This window comes from Python bivittatus, unplaced genomic scaffold (assembly GCF_059951505.1).
Source record: "Python bivittatus isolate LINGU-HERP-01145 unplaced genomic scaffold, Pbiv_v1 ctg000610_np1212, whole genome shotgun sequence".
Taxonomy (NCBI): Eukaryota; Metazoa; Chordata; class Lepidosauria; order Squamata; family Pythonidae; genus Python; species Python bivittatus.
The window spans coordinates 58,349,492-58,371,448 of NW_028277088.1; the positions used below are offsets into that span (position 1 = coordinate 58,349,492).

Consider the following 21,957-nt stretch of genomic DNA (forward strand, 5'->3'; position numbering starts at 1 on the left):
GTTTTCCAAACTTGCTGGCATATTGAGTGCAGCACTTTAACAGCATCATCTTTTAGTATTTTAAATAACTCAGCTGGAATACTGTCATCTCCACTAGCTTTGTTGTTAGCAATGCTTCCTAAGGCCCACTTGACTTCACTCTCTAGGATATCTGGCTCAAGGTCAGTGACCACACCAGCATGGAGATCAGGGACATTAAGATCTTTCTTGTATAGTTCTTCTGTGTATTCTTGCCACCTCTTCTTAATCTCTTCTACTTCTGTTAGGTCCCTGCCTTTTTTGTCCTTTATCATGCCCATCTTTGCACTAAACGTTCCTTTGATATCTCCAATTTTCTTGAAGAGATCTCTAGTCTTCCCCATTCTATTGTTTTCCTCAATTTCTTTGCATTGTTCATTTAAGAAGGCCTTCTTCTCTCTCCTTGCTATTCTCTGGAAATCTGCATTCAGTTGCTTATATCTTTCCCTTTCACCCTTGCTTTTCACATTCCTTCTTTCCACAGCTATTTGTAATGCCTCATCAGACAGCCATTTTGCTTTCTTGCATTTCTTTTTCCTTTGGATGGTTTTAGTTGCTGCCTCCTGTACAATGTTACAGACCTCCGTCCATAGTTCTTCAGGCACTCTGTCTACCAAATCTAATCCTCTAAATCTATTCATCACCTTCACTGTGTACTCACAAGGAATATGATCTAAGTCATACCTGAGTGGTCTAGTGGTTTTCCCTACATTCTTCAATTTAAGCCTAAATTTTGCAGTAAGAAGCTCATGATCTGAGCCACAGTCAGCTCCTGGTCTTGTTTTTGCTGTCTGTATAGAGCTTCTCCATCTTTGGCTGCAAAGTATGTAATCAATCTGGTTTCGGTATTGACCAACTGGTGATGTCCATGTGTAGAGTCGTCTCTTGTGTTGTTGGAAAAGAGTGTTTGCTATGACTAGCTTGTTCTCTTGACAGAATTCTATTAGCCTTTGCCCTGCTTCATTTTGTGCTCCAAGGCCAAACTTGCCTGTTATTCCGATTACTCCTTGACTTCCTACTTTAGCATTCCAATCCCCTATGATGAAAAGGACATCTTTTTTTGGTGCTAGTTCTAGAAGGTGTTGTAGGTCTTCATAGAACCGGTCAACTTCAGCTTCTTCGGCATCAGTGGTTGGAGCATAGACTTGGATTACTGTGATGTTGAATGGTTTGCCTTGGATACGCACTGAGATCATTCTGTCATTTTTGAGGTTGTACCCCATTACTGCCTTTCCCACTCTCTTATTGACTATGAGTGCAACTCCATTTCTTCTAAAGGTTTCTTGGCCATAGTAGTAGATATAATGGTCACCTGAATTAAATTCACCCATTCCCGTCCATTTCAATTCGCTGATTCCCAAGATGTCGACGTTCAATCTCATGTCTGACCACATCTTCTGAACCGTATTCAGACATGAAGTGAGTGCTTGTTTTGCAAATATTGACCTTTGATGGCTGGTTCACCTGTGTAGCAAGCAAAAAGTAATGGATGTGCATATGTAAACTGTTCCTGAAACAATACAATTAGAATTGAATGATTAAAATTTACTTCCTCTCCTTTTTAAATGTGTGATCCTGTGATACATCATGATGAGAGGAGAGGAGCTAATGCCCTATGGTGTCATTTCCCTCTCTCTTCTTCAACCACCCAGAGTTGCTGGGAGTTGGGCGGCATATAAATTCAATACATTATTATTGTTGGCCGCACAGTCAAGACAGATGTTTAGACTGGATTTGGCATTTTTACCCACCTATCGAGTCTTTCCCAAGGACCTGGGATAGGCAGATGTTGTTTGATGGTGTTGAAAGTATCATCGCAGAATTTAAACTGTTCCAAGTAAAGCTGCCTTTTGCAATTGACTGATGGTGATTTTGTCAATGCCGATGGTCTTCAAGTGGTGCTCCAGATGTTTCAGCCTATTACTATTGGTGCTATCTTTACTTTCTTTTGCCACAGTTATTCTATTTCTATTTGCAGGTCTTTGTATTTTGTGATTTTCTCCAGTTCTTTCTCTTCTATTCTGCTGTCTTCAGGTATTGCAATGTCCACAATCCAGACTTTTTTGTTTTATCAACAATTGTTAAGTCTGGGGCAGGTGCTTGTCTGTTTAAATTCTAAAGTCCCAGAGGACTTTAGCTTCTTCATTTTCTATTACTTTGTCTGTTTTGTGGTCCCACCAGTTCTTGCTTGCAGGCAAATGGTATTTCTTGCAGATAGCCCAAAGCACCATTGTTGCTACTTTGTCATGCCATTGTTTGTAGTCAAACTGTGCAATCTTCTTGCAGCAGCTAACTAGGTGATCCACTGTTTCTTCAGCTTCTTTGCTGTCTTTTGCTGGCTTTGTGTGCATTTGTTCTTAAAGCTTGGTCTTGTGCAGCCAGAAATATTATTGTTGGTCGCAGCCAGTTGTTTAGACTGGATTTGGCGTTTTTGCCCACCTATCGAATCCTTCCCAAGGACCTGGGATAGGCAGATGTTGTTTGATGGTGTTAAAGGTATCGTCGCAGGATATAAGCTGTTCCAAGTAAAGCTGCCTTTTGCAATTGACTGGTGGTGATTTTGTCAATGTCAATGGTGATTTTATCGGCATTGACAAAATCACTATCAGTCAGTTACAAAAGGCAGCTTTACTTGGAACAGCTTACATCCTGCAATTATTATTATTATTATTATTATTATTATTATTATTATTATTATTATTTGATGATGATGATGATGATGATGATGATGATGATTGTTAACCAAGTTGAATGAAAAGTTATGGACCTACTAGTGTTTGTTCCTTGTAATAGATAGAACTAAGCGTAGGGAGTAGGGAAGAGACCAGAAGCGTCTTTCTAAATCCAAAAGCTGGCTCTTCTCTGGGTTTTCACTTGCACTACTATTTCATTGTGGCTGGCTGCCTGTAATTAGTTAGAGCCTTCTCTAGAATATATCGGCCCACCCTGCTGCTTTCACTTTTTCTCAGTCTCCAAAAAGTGATGAAGCATGTCATTTTAAAAACTTGAAAATGAACTGCTTAGATCATGCCTTTCAACAAATTATTTGAATCACTTCAGTTCTATTAAATGTTCCCAGCTGCATTTGAAATTCCCTTTGTCCTCTTGCTATCTATGTGAGATTATTAAGGTAGAGTAATAGGAATTATTTTAAAAAATCACATTCCTGATGTCTTTTCTTAAGAAGTGTTTGGTATTTTTTATAAAGAATACTATTGAGATTTTTCAGTGGGATTTTTTTTTCTTTCATTATGCACAAAAACAAACCTTCTAACTGAACATAACAGAGATGTCTTTAGTGCTTTGTTAAAATATATTTTAGGGCCAGACTGAAAATACTTGCTTTTTACCCAGTGAAGTATCGCAAAGTGAACAGGGGGTTAAGTATTAGACTGAAATAAAAGATTCATTCCAACTAATTCTTTTCCTGTGCTGGAAAAAAAGAGAAGAAGAAACGCGTAGCAAGAATCTGCAAACTGTTCCTGCTGCATGGAAGTTTCATTCTGAATGAACAGGATGCCGAATGTCACAATCTCAGTGGACAGAGTTTTGCACTCTTAGCCTCAGTAGCATTACAAAAGAACGGCCACTTATTTTCATCTTTCTCAGTGCATTAACATACTACATTTTGCAGTTAACAAAGCTATAATATATAAAGGGTATGGCTGCATGTTGTATTTTCTAAAAAAAACTACTCTTGACTGCAGCCCTATAGCTGACTAGAAGAAGAGCAACATCAACACTGCTAGGGAGCTGGCTGAGACCTATTGTTCAAGAAGCATACCATTTGCTACAGTTTTTTATGACTATTCTGTTGATTGGTGAGTCACAGGCAGTCATAATTCTGTTGTGTATCACCATCTCTGATAGAAGAATCCTGTTGCTTACTATGCAGAGAAAATGAGGAGTGCAACCTCCTTGCCTTTATGATCTTGTCCTTCTTTCTTGTTCAGCAACAGCTGCCAGGTGTCAGTGTCTTAAGAGTAGCCCACTGCACATTTGCGCTTTTTCATTTTGGCAGGGCTTTAAGCTGTGTGCCTGGAGGCATGGGCTGCTTTGAATAATAATCAGGGTTTTTTTAATAGCAATGGCAAATAGATTTCCTTGACTGATTCCCAGTTTGTCCTCCAGTTCCCATGTTCTCTTCCAATGCAAATCTGGATCACACCTAACCTATGCTGTAAACTCATTTGGAGTAGATGTTTAAAGAGGCTTTGATAAACACTTTAAAAATGAAAAGATTCTCTGAGAACAGAAACTTTTACTGTAAAAACAATGAGATAAAAACTGTAAGCAGAGTTGGGGGGGGTCCATAATTTCTATGTTGATGTATTATATGTACTATACAGGCCTTTTGTGCATTGAAAAACAGCCCAACCTTCTAGACATGTTGGGCTACAACTCTCATATCTCCCGGCTGGAACAGGCCACTTTTTTTGCTAGCTTGTTATTTTGTTTTTCAGCTAAATAAGCCACCAAGTGCAATTCCTGGTCTGGGTTTCCCTTTCTGTCACTTCTCCATAACTCTTTGCATTTCGGTTGGGCTCTCAGCTGCCTGCTGCTTCCTCTTTTTCCTGCATTCCTATATTTCATTATTTGCAGCTTCTTCCTCTTCAGGCACTTTTTCAGCAATATGAGGAGGATGTGGAAACCCAGTTACATTATGAGCTGCAAATCACCCTCCAGTATCTCTGAGAGTTGCTGCTATTGAATTTTAATGCTGTGACTGCACCAAAGAAAGAACTGTGTGCAAAAGTCAAATGGAGGGATCAGGGCATAAAAAAAGGCACAATCCTTTCTTGGCATAGGACCTGGTTATTTGAGCCTATCTCCCATGGTGTCTGCCTGGCCAAGTCAAGCTGATAGGGTTGGCGTGCTCAGGGTTCCTTCAGTAAACAGTATCATCTACCAGGACCCAGGAAGCATGCCTTCTCTGTCACAACACCTGCCTCTGGAATGAGGTTCCCTCTGAGATCTGTGTGGCTCCCACTCTTACAACATTCCAGAGGGCCTTAAAGACCTGGCTTTTCTCCCAGGCCTTGGGGGAGGGTAGTTGGTGCCCCTTTTGTTGGATATTAGTTGGTAATGGGATTTTTAGGGTTTGCCAAGTTCATCATCTTGCTCTCCTTTCTCTTTGTCTGAGTCTGGTTCTGCTGTTGGTTTGTTTCTGTTACATTGTTTTTATGTTGCTTTGATGTTCTGTGAACCACCCAGAGGTATTTGGAGTTGGGCAGTGGCAGCATCACATTTTTATTAAGGTTACAGGCCAGCAAGAGGGCAGCATCAAATTGAATAAATGCATAATAAATAAATAAATCCACCATGTGTTTCTGCTTAAGTCCCCTTGTTGTCCTTGCATCAACAGGAGATGAAGAAAATTTCACCTCCCATTTGTGTCATTGGCACTTGTTCAGAAGGATTTTGCTCTTGAGAAACAGATTACAAAATGACAGCAAACGTTGAAGCATGGAATTGTATCTTAGCCTTATATTTCCCAGATTCAATGAGAGGGCAAGAAAGACAAAAGAGATTCTCAAGTTCAGTCTCTCCAACTGATCAGCCCAGATCTACTAGGTATTTTCAGAATGGATACTTTTCTGCCATTCTTCCTCTCAGAGTTAAGTCAAGAGAATTTAATGAAATTTATACCTGAAGGCCAACAAAAATGGTTACCTCCAATCCCAATGTTGACCAGCTCTTTTTATTTCCAAAGATGGCCTAGGGGTTTTTAATGTTTGAGATATTTGATTATGAACAATTCAACTAACTGAAAGGTAAAAGAATAATCAGAGATGAGGAGGGTAGCATCACTCTCCTTCTCCCATCAGAGAGCTCCATGCTATGGTGGTACAATACTTTTGAGCACCTGCCTGGATATCTTTAAAGCAGCTTTGTCTTTCCTATGATCGTACAGCTGCCCAGGGTTCCTGGGAAAAGATGTGGCTGCTTTAAAAAGTTGCAGACAGGTGCTATGTTTGCATCCCTGCATGCTTGGAAGCATTTTTTTTTCCTGATTTATGAAATGCTGCAGAGCTGTACTGCAGTCTGCAAAACAATAATTTGGGGAACATTTCCCTCACTCTGCTTTCTACCACCTGAATTCAGAGCCCTCTAGTATATGCAACCTTATCACCAAATGCAATCTTAATCCTTCTAGCAGTTTCAGATCCCCTGTGAAAGACTACTCTTGGGCTTGATTTTCCCCGCTTATTTAGGGAGAACACATCAGATTCTTTCCTCAACCCACTTCTGACATTTGGCCTCAAGTGAGATATTACTCTCTTAACCCTATACACGTGTAGAGGTTCAAGACTACACTCTCCGAACATGGTTGCAGCTGTTGGGAAAAACATGTCTGCAAAACTGCACTATCATGCCTTTATCAGATCTCTCAGTGGAAATTTATATGCAGGAAGAATGAAAGCTTGATTGGTAGGCAGCTTTCCCTTCCTATCAACAACTCAGATTTTTTTGCAAAACAAACATGTACTGAAAACACGGGGGGGGGGGAATAGAACTACCCATATAGTTTTTCCTCTTTCTATATAGAGTGGGAGCCAGGGGATTTTTTTTACTCAAGGAACTGTTATAATTCAGGTGCTAGGACATTGAGAAACTGACATTTTTTTAAACTGGAGGGAGCACCAGGTTGGTTTATGGTTCTCTGTTCATTATGTACTGAGGTCAGCAGGCATGAAGGCAATCACATACTATAGCGAACTTCAAAATGCTCTGGAAGGTTTGGGAGTAGAAACAGTGCCATGTGGAAATGTCCAAGCCATCTCAAGTTCTTCCTCAAGATGAGGAAGAAAAGGCTGAGGGGGAAAAGGGGAAGTATTGTGGAGAAAGAAGAAAGCCAGCACATGCTCAGAACTGCTGCCTTTGTGGATGTTGCTAGAGAGAGAAGCAATAGGTTGAGATTTCCAGTTAAACTAGATGGGGAAGGAGTGATGTGCTGGCTCAGCTGTGCTCTCCTAGTTCCCTGGGGAACTTGATGCTCTTTAGCTTCCATCTCAGCCCACCTCTTTCACTCATATAACTCTGCTATCCCCTAAGGCCTTCTAGAAAATCTATACAGAAATAACTCATATCCAGAACATCAGGAACAAGAGTCATTTGTGGTCAGCTGTTGCCTATCCTCTTTTATAACATTGGGGGGGGGGGGAATCCAGAACTAAGCAAAATGAATATGTCAGATGATACTTAACCATAGAAAATCACAAACATCAGAATCATTATGGTAATAGATTTACCTTCCCTGAGCACACCTTGCCTTTCAGCTGTTGTAAGGATACAAGCCAGAGGACTTCAAAAGTCCACAGCTTTTCATATGGGGTTTAGAAAACATTCTGTCCAGAAAAATACAAAGATAAATGGGTAGAGAACATCCCACAGCCTGCTAGTTTGTTTTCTAATAAATATGACTGCACACTCACTATGGAAGCCATTTTGTAAATGGATAACACCTCCCTCCCACCCCCAGCAGCTATTTCCTTGCATGTCCCACAACATACTTTCAAAATTGTTCACTAGCCACAAAACATTGCCTGACTTTGGCTTAAATCAACTGGGGATGCCTTGGAAGGAGCAGGCTAAGACTGCAGCATGAATCCATGGGTACACTCCATAGGGAAGCTTGCCTACTCAAGGCTTGCTGAAATGAATCCATGAGAACCTCATATTGTTCTTGTAGATTTCCCAGTTTTTTAATTAAACTTGTGCACAGTAGCATTGTATTCCAATACCTCATTTTATTTTATGCACAAATTTTTACTCAAATGTTGTCATTAACTTGGTGCAGAGTAAAGGGTTGGAAGATTATGTTCATAACTGATAGTTCTTCTTAACGTAAATACAGGGAGAAAAAAATAGGTTCTCCTGCCTGCTTTGAATTAAAATTGATGTTTAATTCCAGTTTCAAATCACCAGCCTCTACAATTGGGTTGTGCTCATTTCCCTGGTTGATCAGCAGAAGATACAGTAACTTATCTGTGGGAGGGATTTTGAAGAAATCATTAATAGTTACTTGGAAGTCAACTTCAAGGCAAAGAAGGAATTAATATATGAAATGATTGGCTGGTTCTTTAATCAGTTAGGAAAAAAATCAGAATTTATTAAAAAAATTAACCTGAATTTATTAATACTCTTTGTAACAGTCCCCTGCATATGTAGAATTCATCAAATCCCCTAGGAACTCTACAGTGGTCCAGGGAACTACAGACCAGGCAGTTTGACATCAAAACCAGGGAAATTCTAGAGCAGATTAAAAAGTAATCAGTTTTTTAGCATGTGGCAAATAATGTGGTTATTATGGAAGGGAGTATCAAGAACAACTCTTTCTAGACCAAACTCCTCTCACTGTTTTATTAGGTAACTTCATTAGTAGATTCTGGGAATGTAATAGACAAAATATATCTTGATTTCAGCAAAGCACTTGACAAAGTCTGACTTTCTGCTTAGCAAACTAGTATGGCATTGGCTAAGTGACATGACAAGTAGATAGATAACTGGCTTGAAAAGCACATGGGTCCTCATCAAACTGGCGGTAAGTATCAAGTGAGATGCCATAAAATTAATACTTGGGCCCTCTGCTGTTCAAGCCTTTTTGATAAGGGCTTGGATGAGGAGTTATAGGAGATGCAAATGTGCAGATGACACAAAATTGTGAAATTTATTAATACATAGAAGATTGAACATAAATAAAATTCATGAACTTGAGAAAATGGCCTGAAAATTACAAAGAGAACATATGACAAATAAATGCAAAGTTCTTCACTTAGCAAACAGAATCAAATGCAGAGATATTGAATGGATACCTGTCTTGGCAACAGTGTTTGTGGAAAAGATTTTGGAATAGGAGTTGATTACAAACTGACTATAAATCTGCAGTTGGATGTGGCTGCAAAAAAGACAAATACAGTTTTAGACTGCATCAACCAAAGTATAGTTTCTAAACAATGGGAATTAATAATTGCATTTTATTCTATATTGGTCAAGTACTGAGTCCAGTTCTGAGCACCATACCTTAGGAAGGCTTTAGACAAACTGAAACAGATTCACAGAAGGGGGATAAGGATGGTTAGGGAATTTGACATTAAGTTCTGTAAGGATGTATGGAAGAAACAGAAAATATTTAGCTTTGAGAAAACTGAATGGGGAATTGCACTCTTAACATACCCGAAAGAATGTTACACAGAAGACCTATTCTCTATCACTACAGACTGCAGATCACAGAATAATGGATTTAAATTATAGGAACCAGATTCTGATTTGGAAAAAAATTCTAGCAATTGGACAATGGAATCAATTACCTAGAGGGTGGGATCCCTTTATTGGATATGTTTAAGCAGAGCCTGGGTAACTATCTGTCTTGGATGATTTAATTTGGATTACTATATGAAAAGTGGTTGTCTAAATGCCCCCTTCCCACTCCATGGCTCTAAGTTTTAGCTTCCTCACCAAAACAAATAATTATTTCACACAGCCACCACAGTTTGTTTGTTTGTTTATTTATTTTTCAAATTTGTATGCCGCCCATCTCCCCCAGTGGGTGACTCTGGGCGGCTCACACTAATAATAAAAAACACAGTTACTAAAGATAAGCCTTCTAAATATTATTCTTGTATTTTAAGTCTTTATTTGTACCCCACTCTTCAATGCTGTATGACACTTATAAATATTTAAATGGTCTTATCTATTAGGTGACCAGATAGTACTAAAGGCCAAAAATCCCTATTTTCCAAAAAGGGTGGTTATCTTACAATGCAGAAATCACACAAAATGCTAATTAAAGGGTTTTGGTTTTATTTGGCAGTGGAATCATTCCAAGCACTTTAAATTGTACTGAGAATCCCTCTCATACCCCACTTCAAATCTGAAAATGCATCATTAAATATCAAGAGTTTGCCTCCCTGTTATTCCATTCTGTATTTTATCTCTGTGGATAGTGTTGCCAGTCTCTTCATAGAAGCAATGTCTTTCATGATTCTTCGCCTTGTGCTGCTGACCACCTTACAATCTAGCATCCTCTTTACCTTCTTTATTGCAGCTGCATATGGGGCTGAAGGCTTTAGGGATTTTCACACCATCATCCCCAAATCTTTTTCTTGTAAGTATTCTGTGGGCATGTTGGCAATATACCGCTTACCTTTTTCATGTGTACATGTAACTTCTGTCACTTGTTTATTTCCTTTTGTCTCTGTTTTCTTGTTCTTGGCTTTGTCCTTTAACTTTTACTTCCTAATATTCCTTTTCAAGCTGGCAAATAATTTTAGTGTTATGCATAGATCTTTTAGCTTAGAAAGAGGCCTAATTTGTCTATAAGATAAAGGAAAAGTCCTGGTGCATGACTGGCTACAGAGTCATATGAAAAGATACCACTCATATCAAGGGAGAACTAAATGCTTAGTCACATCTACTCATAGGTAAAGATTTCCTTAGGTTGGTTAAGACTTTTTTGTTTGATTGACAAAATAATTATTCTGCCCTGATTTCAGATTTCATAATGATGAGAAAAAATAAAATTTGAGAAACAGGGCAATAGTGGGTTAACTAGGTGGACTAGGGCCCAGAATCTGCAAATCAGGTCAGTGAATGGAGGACTAGGCACGTGATACTGTGACTAGGCTGGGAGAGCTGGTTATGACAATAGGCCATTCTGTCCCAACACTGAAGAAGTACTACAGGCCAGTTCGGTGGCACCACTTATGTCTTACACATGTAACACCCAGATTCAAGTGCCAGCTAAACTTTGTACTGTTAAAGAATTATGTACCAAGATTGGGGGAAAATCTCAGCCTAGCATCGTTGCCAGTTAATCAATACTGATATACAAGTGGTCTGATTTGGCAGAAGAGTGATGGAAGTTAAAATCTTGGCCTGATTCCTAAAAAATAATTCACCCATAGCCAGTTATCTGTAATAACAATCGATACCACTCTGACAGTATTTGGGATAGCACCTGAGATATTGTGTGTCTGCATTTTTGACCTGCGTGTGATTAAGAGGTAGCATCTTAGCCCCAGTTAACCAGGCTTTTGTAGCTCATAGCAACTGGTTGTTAAAAACAGCCTTTTTACAGCTGACTTCAAAGGAGCCTATATTATTTTAGGACCACTGCAGAGCATGTTTACATACAAGGAAGTTTTACTGTTGCTCAGGGAGATTTACTCCCTGGCAGAATGAAGATATATATTCTATGTTTTAAAACATAAAGAAGATAAAAACAGAATGAGTTTGATCCAGACTTCGTTACACTTTGACATATTGAAATCAATAGGTCCCATGATTTACTTATCCTATTGATTCAATGGATTAATCTAATCCACTTTACATTTTCAACTATCTTTCTAGCCTTGGTGTGATGATATAAATAGCAGAATGGGGAGAGGAGATATTTTGGGGTCCCCCAAACATGGGGAAGTTGACAAAATCAATGTACAGCAGTCTCATAGTATGATCCCAGGAAAATAATTTTTACTTCCCGAATGTTATACCTGGCCAGACCCTGTATAATGATATGGCAGAAAATTTACTTTTAATGCAAAAAAAGTCAGCTGAAACGATGAGGAAATAATGTCCCATTTTTTGCTATCCATTTATAATCTAGACAATACTACTCACCTCCCCTTCCTCTCTATGGTCTGAGGAGCTGAAAACAAATTCTGATTAACACTTTGTTATAGATTATGCATGGAAAAAGAAATTGTTGTCTGTTGGTAAGTTACTTAGAAGAATACAGGTAGTCCTCACTTACCACCTGCCTTGTTCAGTGACCGTTCAAAGTTACAACAGTACTGAAATAATAGGTTTCTAACCAGTCCTCAAACTTGTGGCCATCAGAGCGTCCCCACGGTCATGTGATCACAATTTGAGTGCTTCACAACCGGCATACATTTATGGTAGTCGCAGTGTCCCGCAGTCACATGATCACCATTTGCAACCTTCATATCCGCTTCCAACATGCGAAGTCAATGGGGAAGCTGGCAGGAAGTCACAACTTGCGGTCATGTGATGTTGCGCTTAATGACCTGCAATGATTCACTTAATAACCACAGCAGAATGTCGTAAGTGCAGTGCAGTCACATGTTGTTTCACTTAACGCTTAGCAAGGGAAATGCTGGTTCTAATTGCAGTTGGTAAGTGAGGACTACCTGTATATAGAAGGAATAAAATCCAAGCTACATGAACAGCATACTTACACACTGGTGGGAATGACATTTATATCCCCTCCAGTATTAAAGATCTCTGGAATTTTTGGAATGGGTGATAACTTTGTACATAAATAAATAAAAAGAAACCTCCTTATATACAAAAGATGGCATGTCAGAAATAGTGTTTCTAACTTTACTTCTTCTTGATGTATATTTTTCTGTCTTTTGCAGAATTGTTCTGCTTTTCTAATAGGAAAGAGGATTTCCACTTATGTCTGCACTTAGTTTTATTACAATTATTTTACAAAGAAAAGAGAAAGGGATAGAACTGAAGTGAGCAATCTGCAGTCTGTGGATTACAGGTGTCAGTTTTCTGTCCCCAGAACTACCCCCATATTGCACTGTCAAAATTCAAAAATTTTAGTGACACAACTTTTAGCAAATCGCTAAACTCAGGGTAAGGCAAAAACGTTTCTGCTTTCATTCCCTAGATCTGTGATCCCTTTCTGCTTTCATTCCCTAGATCTGTGACTTTCAACTTTTTCCTTTATGTGGAGTTCCACATAAGTCAGGGCAGCACTGCAGTAGGTGCCAGTGCTATGGCAAACAGAGTTTGTAGAACTGAAAATGGCAGAATCTCACAGGATTTCATGGCTCCCACCTGAAATCTTCTCAGATTTTGAAAAAGAACAGCCTCATCATTCTGGAATTGGCAGTCTTCCAAAATGATGGCCATTATTTAAAAAGCACGTATTTGTCGTTTGTGTTTTGGCACCTGCACCAGGGACTGCCTAAAAGATGGGAACCACGGTTCTAGAGTTAAAATACAAGTCATACCTTTCTGTCAGATCTGTGCATTTGGGCACACCCACTAAGTGTACCCCATTGCCTCCTTAGCCATGCATGGAGTCTCTGCTAGGTTGCTTTTAAGATTTACCAAGGTCTTGGCAAGCCACATCTATGACAAATGAGCTATGAAAGAGCTTGGTGGGCTGGCCTTGTTTATACAATCACATGCCAGTCAGACTTTTATAACAGTCAATGACTAAGATGCCACTTAGAAAAGCATAAAGGTGAAAACTTACCAGATGAAAGAAAACTAAATATTATCAAATAAAATTTGGTAAAAATAAAATAATAATGCAATAAAGAGCCATGTCTAAATGATCAATGTAATTGATGGCGACAAATGTTACAGTCAATAAAACAAAATTTGGCCACATTCTCTAGTCACCAACATGGCCATATATTAAGCAGCTATTGTGGCTGCCAGATACTTTGATAATCCCACTGGTTTGCACATTGCATTGATACGTGACTTGGTCACGATATGAAACTTAGAAGTATGCATGTAAACACTTTAATATTGTATATGTATTTTAAATAAGTCCATTCCACCCAAGTAAGTACATCAGTAATTTGTCACTTCATTATACTGTTAAGTGTATTATTGAGAAATGCTTTCCTTTGTGCTGTTTCTTTCCCACAATGCTGTTGATTGGTTTTTTTTTTTTAAAAAGCACTGAGTGGCATCCCTCTATTGTTTCTTTCAGCCAGTAATATTAAAGTAGAGACACAGAGTGATGAAGAGAATGGGCGTGCCTGTGAAATGAATGGGGAAGAATGTGCAGAGGATTTACGAATGCTTGATGCCTCTGGAGACAAAATGAATGGCTCACACAGTGGCAGCAAAGCCATGTCAGGAGTTGGAGGCATTCGACTCCCTAACGGAAAGCTAAAGTGTGATGTCTGTGGGATAATTTGCATCGGTCCCAATGTTCTTATGGTTCACAAGAGAAGCCACACTGGTAAGGTCTAGCAGTGTTTCTTTTTTTCTTCCCCTTTAGCTACTAGAAAGGCTGCCACAACAGGAGGAAGAGATTGATTCATGTGAGCCTTGTGAACATGTAATCTTTTGTATGCTATGTAGAACTTCATCATATTTATAGCTATTGCTTCTCATGCAAAAGAGGGCTTCCTCCAAAAATCAAAACAACCTGATTGTATAAACTGATAAAACTGGGGATAGGTAACCTTGGGGTGCCACTGCATACATTTAGAATTTTAAGAACCTGACATAAATGCTTTCATAAAATGGGGGGAAGGGAGGCTTACACACTCTCAAAAGTGTCAGCTTATCATAAAACAAATTGGTATGGTCACACTAAGCAGGTGGGCACACTTTCAAACAGAACAGAGCTTCACCCCCAGTTTTATTTTCTGAGGATGTCTGTGCATCCAGTGAGACATATGGAGCCATTCTAGAAACTAAAGATGATAACGGGCACTTTGCTTTGCAACATTTGACTTTCTTTTAAATTGAAAGCACCTAAAGAAAGCACACAAGAACAAAAGCCGGGTATGGCACGGAAACAGGTGGGTGCCAAGGAAGGTAGCTATTGGTACCTTCCAGCATCAGCTTGCCTATACTTATCCTGCCATAAGGAGAAGCTGAACTGCTCTCATATGAAGACTGGCTTCCTGAGTGAGAGCTGCACACATGCACACTGTCACATCATAAAATGGAAAGTTAAATATCATAAGGTACATGTGAGGAAGGGCACTGGTTGTGGTCCTTACTGTCACACCACTCATATGAACAGAAGAAAGCCTTTCTATCCCCACTGAAAATCAATCATTCCAAATATTCTCTGATTGTTTGTGCATATGTGTGTGTGTGTGTGTACACACACACACACACACACACACATATTATATAATGACACAGAACAGATAGTTTAAATAAGCTCCCACTTCCCTGTGAGTAAAAAATACTTGATTTTATTTATTCTACTAGCAACTATTCAAAGTGATCTAAACAGAGTATAAAAGCTTATTTCATATCTTTGACTTTTCTTTCACTTGTCAACATCTAAGTACCAAAAAGCATCTTAAAATTAAATGAAATCAATTTTTCTTTATTTGGGCAAAATTTGCTTTTAATGTTTCCGTATATTTCTGTATAAAACAATTACCTTTTTAGGTTATTTCCAAAGTTACTGTACTCTGAGTTGGCAGTGAACCTTATACAAATTATTCATAGTATATTTTACAATAGAAGGTGTGAAGTAGTGGTACAGTTAATTGATATACATTCTAATCCAATACAAGTGACATTATGTTTGATATGGCTTACTCCCAGGAAAATGTTATAAGATTCTGCTCACAACATATTAATCAGGCAGCTAAAATGTTTATTGATTCCAAGAAGCAAATGCCATTAATTTCAATTTTGTCTTAATTGTATACACATTCTTATGTATGAAATTATTTGTATGTACATGCATGTTTTTGCAGTGGTCATCATTTTAACAGTTTAGGGTTTCTTTTCTTCATTTTTTGAGTGCACTTGCATAAGACAAAAAGCTGCCTCCAGATGCAGGTTCAGGGTTTATTAGAAGAATAAGAGGTAGAGCTGCATGTTATCCACTACTTTAATCCAGACCCCTTGATAATTTCTCCCACTGACTTCATGTACAAGAGAAAACCCCAAGATATCCCCAACGTTGCCATTCTATAAGGTGGCACAGGAACCCTTCAATATCACTTGCTGGTTAAGGTTCTCCAGAAAGTATTAGAATTACTCCAGTACTGTGCTGCCCAGTCCTATCCTGAAATCCAGAAGGATAGAATACATGACTTAATGTACCATACCACACTATACCATACTGTACCATACCAAGAATATCAATATCATACCACAGATGATGGTGTCAAAAGCCATAAAGAGGCTGAGGAGAATTTTAGGTTAAATTTCTCATCCATTCCTTTTGTAAATCAATTCATAGAATAATCAAGCTATGTCTTGTCCCCAAACCAGGCCAGAAATTAGATTAAAATAATATCAGTTACAAAATTGAGAAACTAACTTCTTTTCCTTTAACTCAACAACAGTATATTAGAAACAGAATAATAATTACTCAGAATCAAAGGATCCAATTTGATTTTCTTTTTTAAAGGTTTTAAATATAGTGGGAATAAAATCTTCTAAACAGAGGTATTGATTACCTCTGAGGTTCAAGTGGTAATTTCAATCTTCCAGACAGATTCTGAATATCTGGAAAGAGATGGATCCAAGGAGTGGGTGGTAGATCTTAAACAGACAAACAGTTTGCTCTTATTGTTAGGTTGTATAAACTGAGCCCTATCTTATCTCTCATAGAATGTCAAATTGGCCACAGCAAGCTTTGGAGACAGATCTCCTGGTGCTCCCTGGCTTTATAGTGCTCAACCAAGTTCAGCTGGCTAACGCTGTCCCAATGCAGTTGTAGTACAGAAAAAAGTAATATTTCCTCATTGCCATCATCAACACAAATGGATCCCTAAGATAACTCTTCCACTTGAGTTTGATAATATTTACCACAATTCTTGCTACCCATGCTCTAACTGTTGACCCAGCGGTTGAACAATCCTCAACTCCTTAAAATATTAACACACAAATATTTTTCTACTATTAGATTAAGGATGCTTTAGAGTAATTGAAGCTACAGTGCATGTCATCTCCCCATTTCAATGCCCTTTTTCCCTTCAGACTTTTACAATCCAAGCCAGATAAATTAAAAATAGCTTGTTTTAGAGGAATTGTTTGTTCTTACAGAACTGTAAGAACTCTTCTCACCTAATCCTCTAATTATTAGAGAAATACAGTGGGTGAAAGAAAACTTCTTGAAGTGAGCTGTCTTCCCTGAACTCTTACAGGTTTGGTCCATCCCAATGCATCCATTAGTCACTCCCATTAATGATTCTTCAAGGAAAAATGGCTGATGTAGCCTTCTCTCCAGAAGCATCTTTCCCATTTGTTCTAACAAATCAGAAAGATTCTTTCCCCTCATCTTCATCTACAGCAGGCTCCCACAAATAAAATCTTCTGTATCCTCAAGGGATCACTGTCAGCAGCTGAATATGTTCACAGATAGGTTGCAACGTTTTTGAGTCTGTACTCAGGTTATAGCTGTTGACCTCAGGTCTTATATTACATAATGGGGTGATGTTAGAAAATCCTCAGTTACAAATTGTAGCAAGTTACTCTTTGTTATTACAAGCTTCATTTTAAAAAAGTAAAATAAAGAAGGATGCTCTGAAAATAAATATATTAACAAAATGCAGAAAGATTAAATAAAACAATGAAGGAGATCAGGTTATAAATTAGCTAAGCAGGAGCAGTTATTAAATACATTCATTGTGCAAGTTGAAGACCTGGAGAATAAACTCTGGAGGAATAACTTCATATTTTGCAGACTCCCTGAAGGAACAGTAACATGATAATTCCTTTATTAGATTTGTAGGCAGAAATAGCTAGACATGATTCAGTATTCATGATGAAATCCACCCCAATAATTATCCTAGAAATATTTTTAGAAAATTATTTCACAGTTAAAGTAAGCAACAATAGCATACCGTATGGAAGAAGACAAATTTGACCACTAATCTACTGTTAGAATTGCTACCTGAAACTTGAAGAAAATACAGATTGTTAAAAAGAATCTTTTTAATTGAAAAATTAATTATACAAGATCATCTTTAAATTGACTTTTTAATGGAAGTGAAACAGTATATACTTTATTCAAGAGGAAAGGCAGGGAAATACTGTGAGAAAAGAAAGGTTAAGTCCTAAATTATTGGACTAATGATCATTTTGAATAAGCATGTCCACTGTGCAGTGTAAGGTGCTTAATTTCTGTGAATCTTTGCACCCTGACTGTACTGATGCTGGCTTTTTAGAATAAACATTCTTAGATAAATTCTTAGCATGTATTCAGATAGTTACTTTCCCTCTTATATACATACCTGATACTGTATTCAGCCTGACTAATTTTTCTGTCGGTGTTAGCTTGTTGTAAAGAGGATTCACATGAACTCTTACAGGTTGCCACTACTGGGATGGAGAGGTATTCTGTACCCAGAAATGAGCACCCAGGTGCTTACGCGTGAGGAAAAATCCTGAGCCAGTCAGGCTTTCAGCCTATGTGAGGAGTCCTGTATGTGTATATGGATAAGCACATGCATTCCTTCCTTTTGGATGCCATGCATGCAGTTCTTAGCTTGTGTCATGGCATTTGCATCAGGGCACCATTGTCAGCAGGCAAAGTGTCATCCCGCCCTAATTTGTTCATGAATTGTAAGGATTGTGTGAACCCCACTGTTGTTTCTGCAATGAAGAACCAATGTTCTTCATTGCAAAAACTACCAGAAGATTTGCTTCTGGTACGAAATTCTTACTATTGTTGTTTGTAGTAGTAGTGCATGGTGATGAACACATACAAATATGAATATTGATAGAGGCCTTGGTGGAGCTCTGAATTTAAAAAGAGAAGGAGACCAGGCAGAGATCTTAAATATAAGAATATTCACTAGATTGTGATGAAGCCATTCGTGTTCTGAAGCAAAGCAAGGTTATTTGCCCTAAGTGATTTACAGCATCTTTAGAACGTCACCCAGCTATCACTGAAGTAGTAATAATAATTTAAAAAATCTTATTTTGGCACAGCAATGGCTGGATGATTCTAGAAGATACTATAAATTGCAAGTGGGGACATGACCTGAGATGGCAGTCTTATGGGAGAGATTTTGTATGCTATTATCAGTTATATGGTTTTAACAATGCTACTCTGGATACTTCAATCCCTGCCTTCAAAATATTTTGAACCTAGGAGAGTACTTTTCAGATTTTCTACCCTCAAGGAACTGTACCACATCAGTTTATCTATGAGGAACTACTGAACTTCTGCCACACAGGGCCATGTATGTTGCAGAGAAATCTGGGGAATGTGCTAAAATGAGTCCCTTTATAGACTGTTGGGCTTGACTGTTACTCCACAGAATGTATAGTCCCAAAGTTTCCAGCTGTTCCTGTTAGATTCTCCCTGCATGCTTTATGTGTTTAAGGCTACAGCCTTAAAGACCTGTGCATCATTTGCAGGTTACAGACAGAAACAGTTAATTCTGACTTTTGGCCATCTTTCTATAGTTCCACCTTAGCTCTACTTTGCTGGGTGATTTGAATATTCTCGATTCCATCAACGGTCCTCTATCTCACCCAAGTGTCATGTTTCTGTATCCCAGAGTTTTCTGATCCCCAAATTGTATAAATATCATTATTGTTTCTAGGCTTTCATTTTTGGCTCTAGGATTTAGTCTATGGAATATTTACTACTTATCTGCTTATTTTCTCCTTCGGGACCTAATTTGTACTCAGAGGGAATGCAAGAACAAGTGGAGGCTGCTGTCGTGTCCTCACTCTGGTCATGGTTGTGTGTTTGAAAAGGCAGTGAATTAAAGGAGGAATTTTAACCTTGTAGGCAGTTGGTCCTGGCAAAGAAGTCTGATGTTGCTGATTCCTGATACCATCCTTCAATGTGCTGGCAAAGCTCAGTAGCTGTGCATGCTCAGGCATGGGGAGATAGCTAGGAGTAGCCACAGTGTAGCAGATAAGCACTCCCTCATATTATGAACCATCTCTTTGGAAGGCTTTGTACAGATCTAGTCATAAGAAAGCAACTTCACCTTCTCCCCAATCTTACCTTTTCAGTAGCACTGTGAAAATTAGAAGTGGAAATGTGATGCACTATTGGTGACATTTCAGTATATGTCAGATAAAAGCATGAGGTTTGGAAACTGTGAGCCATACTTTCTGCATCTTTTCAATATTCCATAAACTGTGTGGGAGCATAAACATAGCAAAACAGGTGCCTCTTTCATGGTCCCACTTGTTCTGAAACACCTTTAAAGATCAAATCCCTAGCACTGCATAACCCTAAGGATTTTTTGGCACCTTCAAGTCAGCGTTGACTCCTGACAATTGCCTGGACAAGTCCCTGCAGTTTTCTTGCCAAAGTTTTTCAGAAGTGGTTTGCTCTTGCCTGCTTTCCACAGCTGAGAGAGAGGGACTGGCCCAAGGTCACCCAGCTGGCTTCATGCCTAAGGCAGGACTGGAACTCACGGTCTCCCCGTTTCTAGCCTGGTGCCTTAACCACTACCCCAAACTGGCATAGCCCTAGTAGTAAGTAGCAAATGTAATGAATGACTGATATGAGTTAAAAGGTGTAATTCCAATCCCCAAGATACATTTGCCAGGATATCAAGTATACTTGGTATCTTCCATTTTTAAAAAAGTCCTGCATTTAAATGGGATTACCTCAATTTTTTGCTCTTTTCAGAACAAAATTCTCTCCATAAGTGCCTGATGTGTTATAATAATGACACTTTCTGCAGTTGACTGAAATCATAGCACATGAAAGAACCTTCTTCTTGAGTGTTTATAAGTGGCAAATAGCCTGCTTTTAATTAAAATGGTTAACCCAAGTTTGTTTAGGCCTAACTGCTGTATAAGTTTGGAAAGATTAAACTAGATACTACTGGAGAGAATCAGCCATTATTTGTAGTTTCTTTATTCTAACAGTCCTAAGGAGTATTATAACCATAACATGATTACTACCATATTTGATTTAATATTCTGGGTCTGTCAAAATCAACATAATAGTATCTACAGATATACAGATTTTAAATTCCACATTTTTCACCATTGTTCCCTTAATTGCACCATTATTTTTAACTGTAGTAGCAAATGATCAATAGATGGCATTTAAGTTGAAAAAATACTGCAGAAAAGGCAGTGGCAAACCATTTCCAAACCATGCCAAGAAGGCTGGATGAATTTTTCCACGAAAGTCACCAAGAGTTGAGCTAGCCTGGAAGTTGACTTTCCTTTTAAATAAATAAATAAGCAATTAGATAACTAAATCTGCAATCGAGTATTTGAAACAGAAGGCAAAGGTTTTCTCCACATCAGGAAACAATAATTTTTGTTCCTAAATTCCTCATTCTTAAAAAGCTTATAGCACATTTTAAAATTACTCCACAGCTTAGTCTTTTGCCATGTCCTCTTAAAGTGAAATATCTATAGTACAAAATCTGAATTCTATGTAGATATTGCTTAATTGCAATTTTAGGATTCATTTGCAAACTATTTTTCTTTGGATGCTGTTACAAGTTTCTAGCACTTTGCTTCTGTTTTTCCTATGCAACATGTGTTTTTACTCTTTCGCAATGTGCATCTTTAGTTAAAGGAAGATTCTTTTTTCAATATTCTACTTATATTTGTCTTTTTCTTTTTCAAAGCTATCTTTAAAATAATTTTCACATTGAGGCACATTAAAATACAGTGTTTCAGTTGCACAGAGAATTAGCTTCAAGTTGGTATCTGCCCAAGCCATAGGAACTAGGCCTGACAGTGCAGATGGTAATCATTTTTTCCTCAAATTTTGCTGCTGTTTCCAATTTCCTGATTAGGGAAGCTGATTTTTCCTAGAACCTCACCCCGCTTTGCCTTTAGTTTCTGACAGACATGTGCAAGTTTATTAGGTGAAGCTCTAAGGTAGTGAAGATAAGTAATAAGGAAATCTCACCTGCTTTTTACAGTAGATGTTTTGTGTAGTAGTCACATAATTCACTAATTCATGGGAATCACATCATGCTGTTGCAACAGACACATGGCTGGTATTTTCTGACAAAATGTTCATCCCCACCACACCTTCCCAATCAGCATGGAATATCCCAAATCCCTTCTAAGCATATCATTTTCACAGTATTTTCCATGTTTTTTCAGTAAGAGGGGCAATCCTTACACATTTATCTGCATCCATATTGAACTATACAATACTCAAATTAAATGGTTTTTCTTTTCTTAGATTTTTCCAGATTCATTATGTGTTAATGAGTAGGGAGAATAATTTTAAAAGAATGGGCTGCCTTTCATGGAAACTAAAATATGTGAAATCCTTACCAAATA

The 21,957-nt window shown here is 38.3% G+C and overlaps 1 protein-coding gene across 3 annotated transcripts in view; it reads left to right on the top strand.

Moving 5' to 3' along the window:
* IKZF1 (IKAROS family zinc finger 1) overlaps nt 1-21,957 on the top strand; it is an 83,446-nt gene that overhangs the window by 45,872 nt on the left and 15,617 nt on the right. Inside the window, exon 4 of one of the 3 annotated variants that reach the window (XM_088150116.1) lies at nt 13,724-13,978. The exons of the other annotated variants lie outside the window; for them this stretch is intronic. Coding sequence (XP_088006242.1) covers nt 13,724-13,978 — 255 coding nt within the window. The remainder of the gene's footprint in view (nt 1-13,723; nt 13,979-21,957) is intronic. 3 annotated transcript variants of the gene reach the window in all.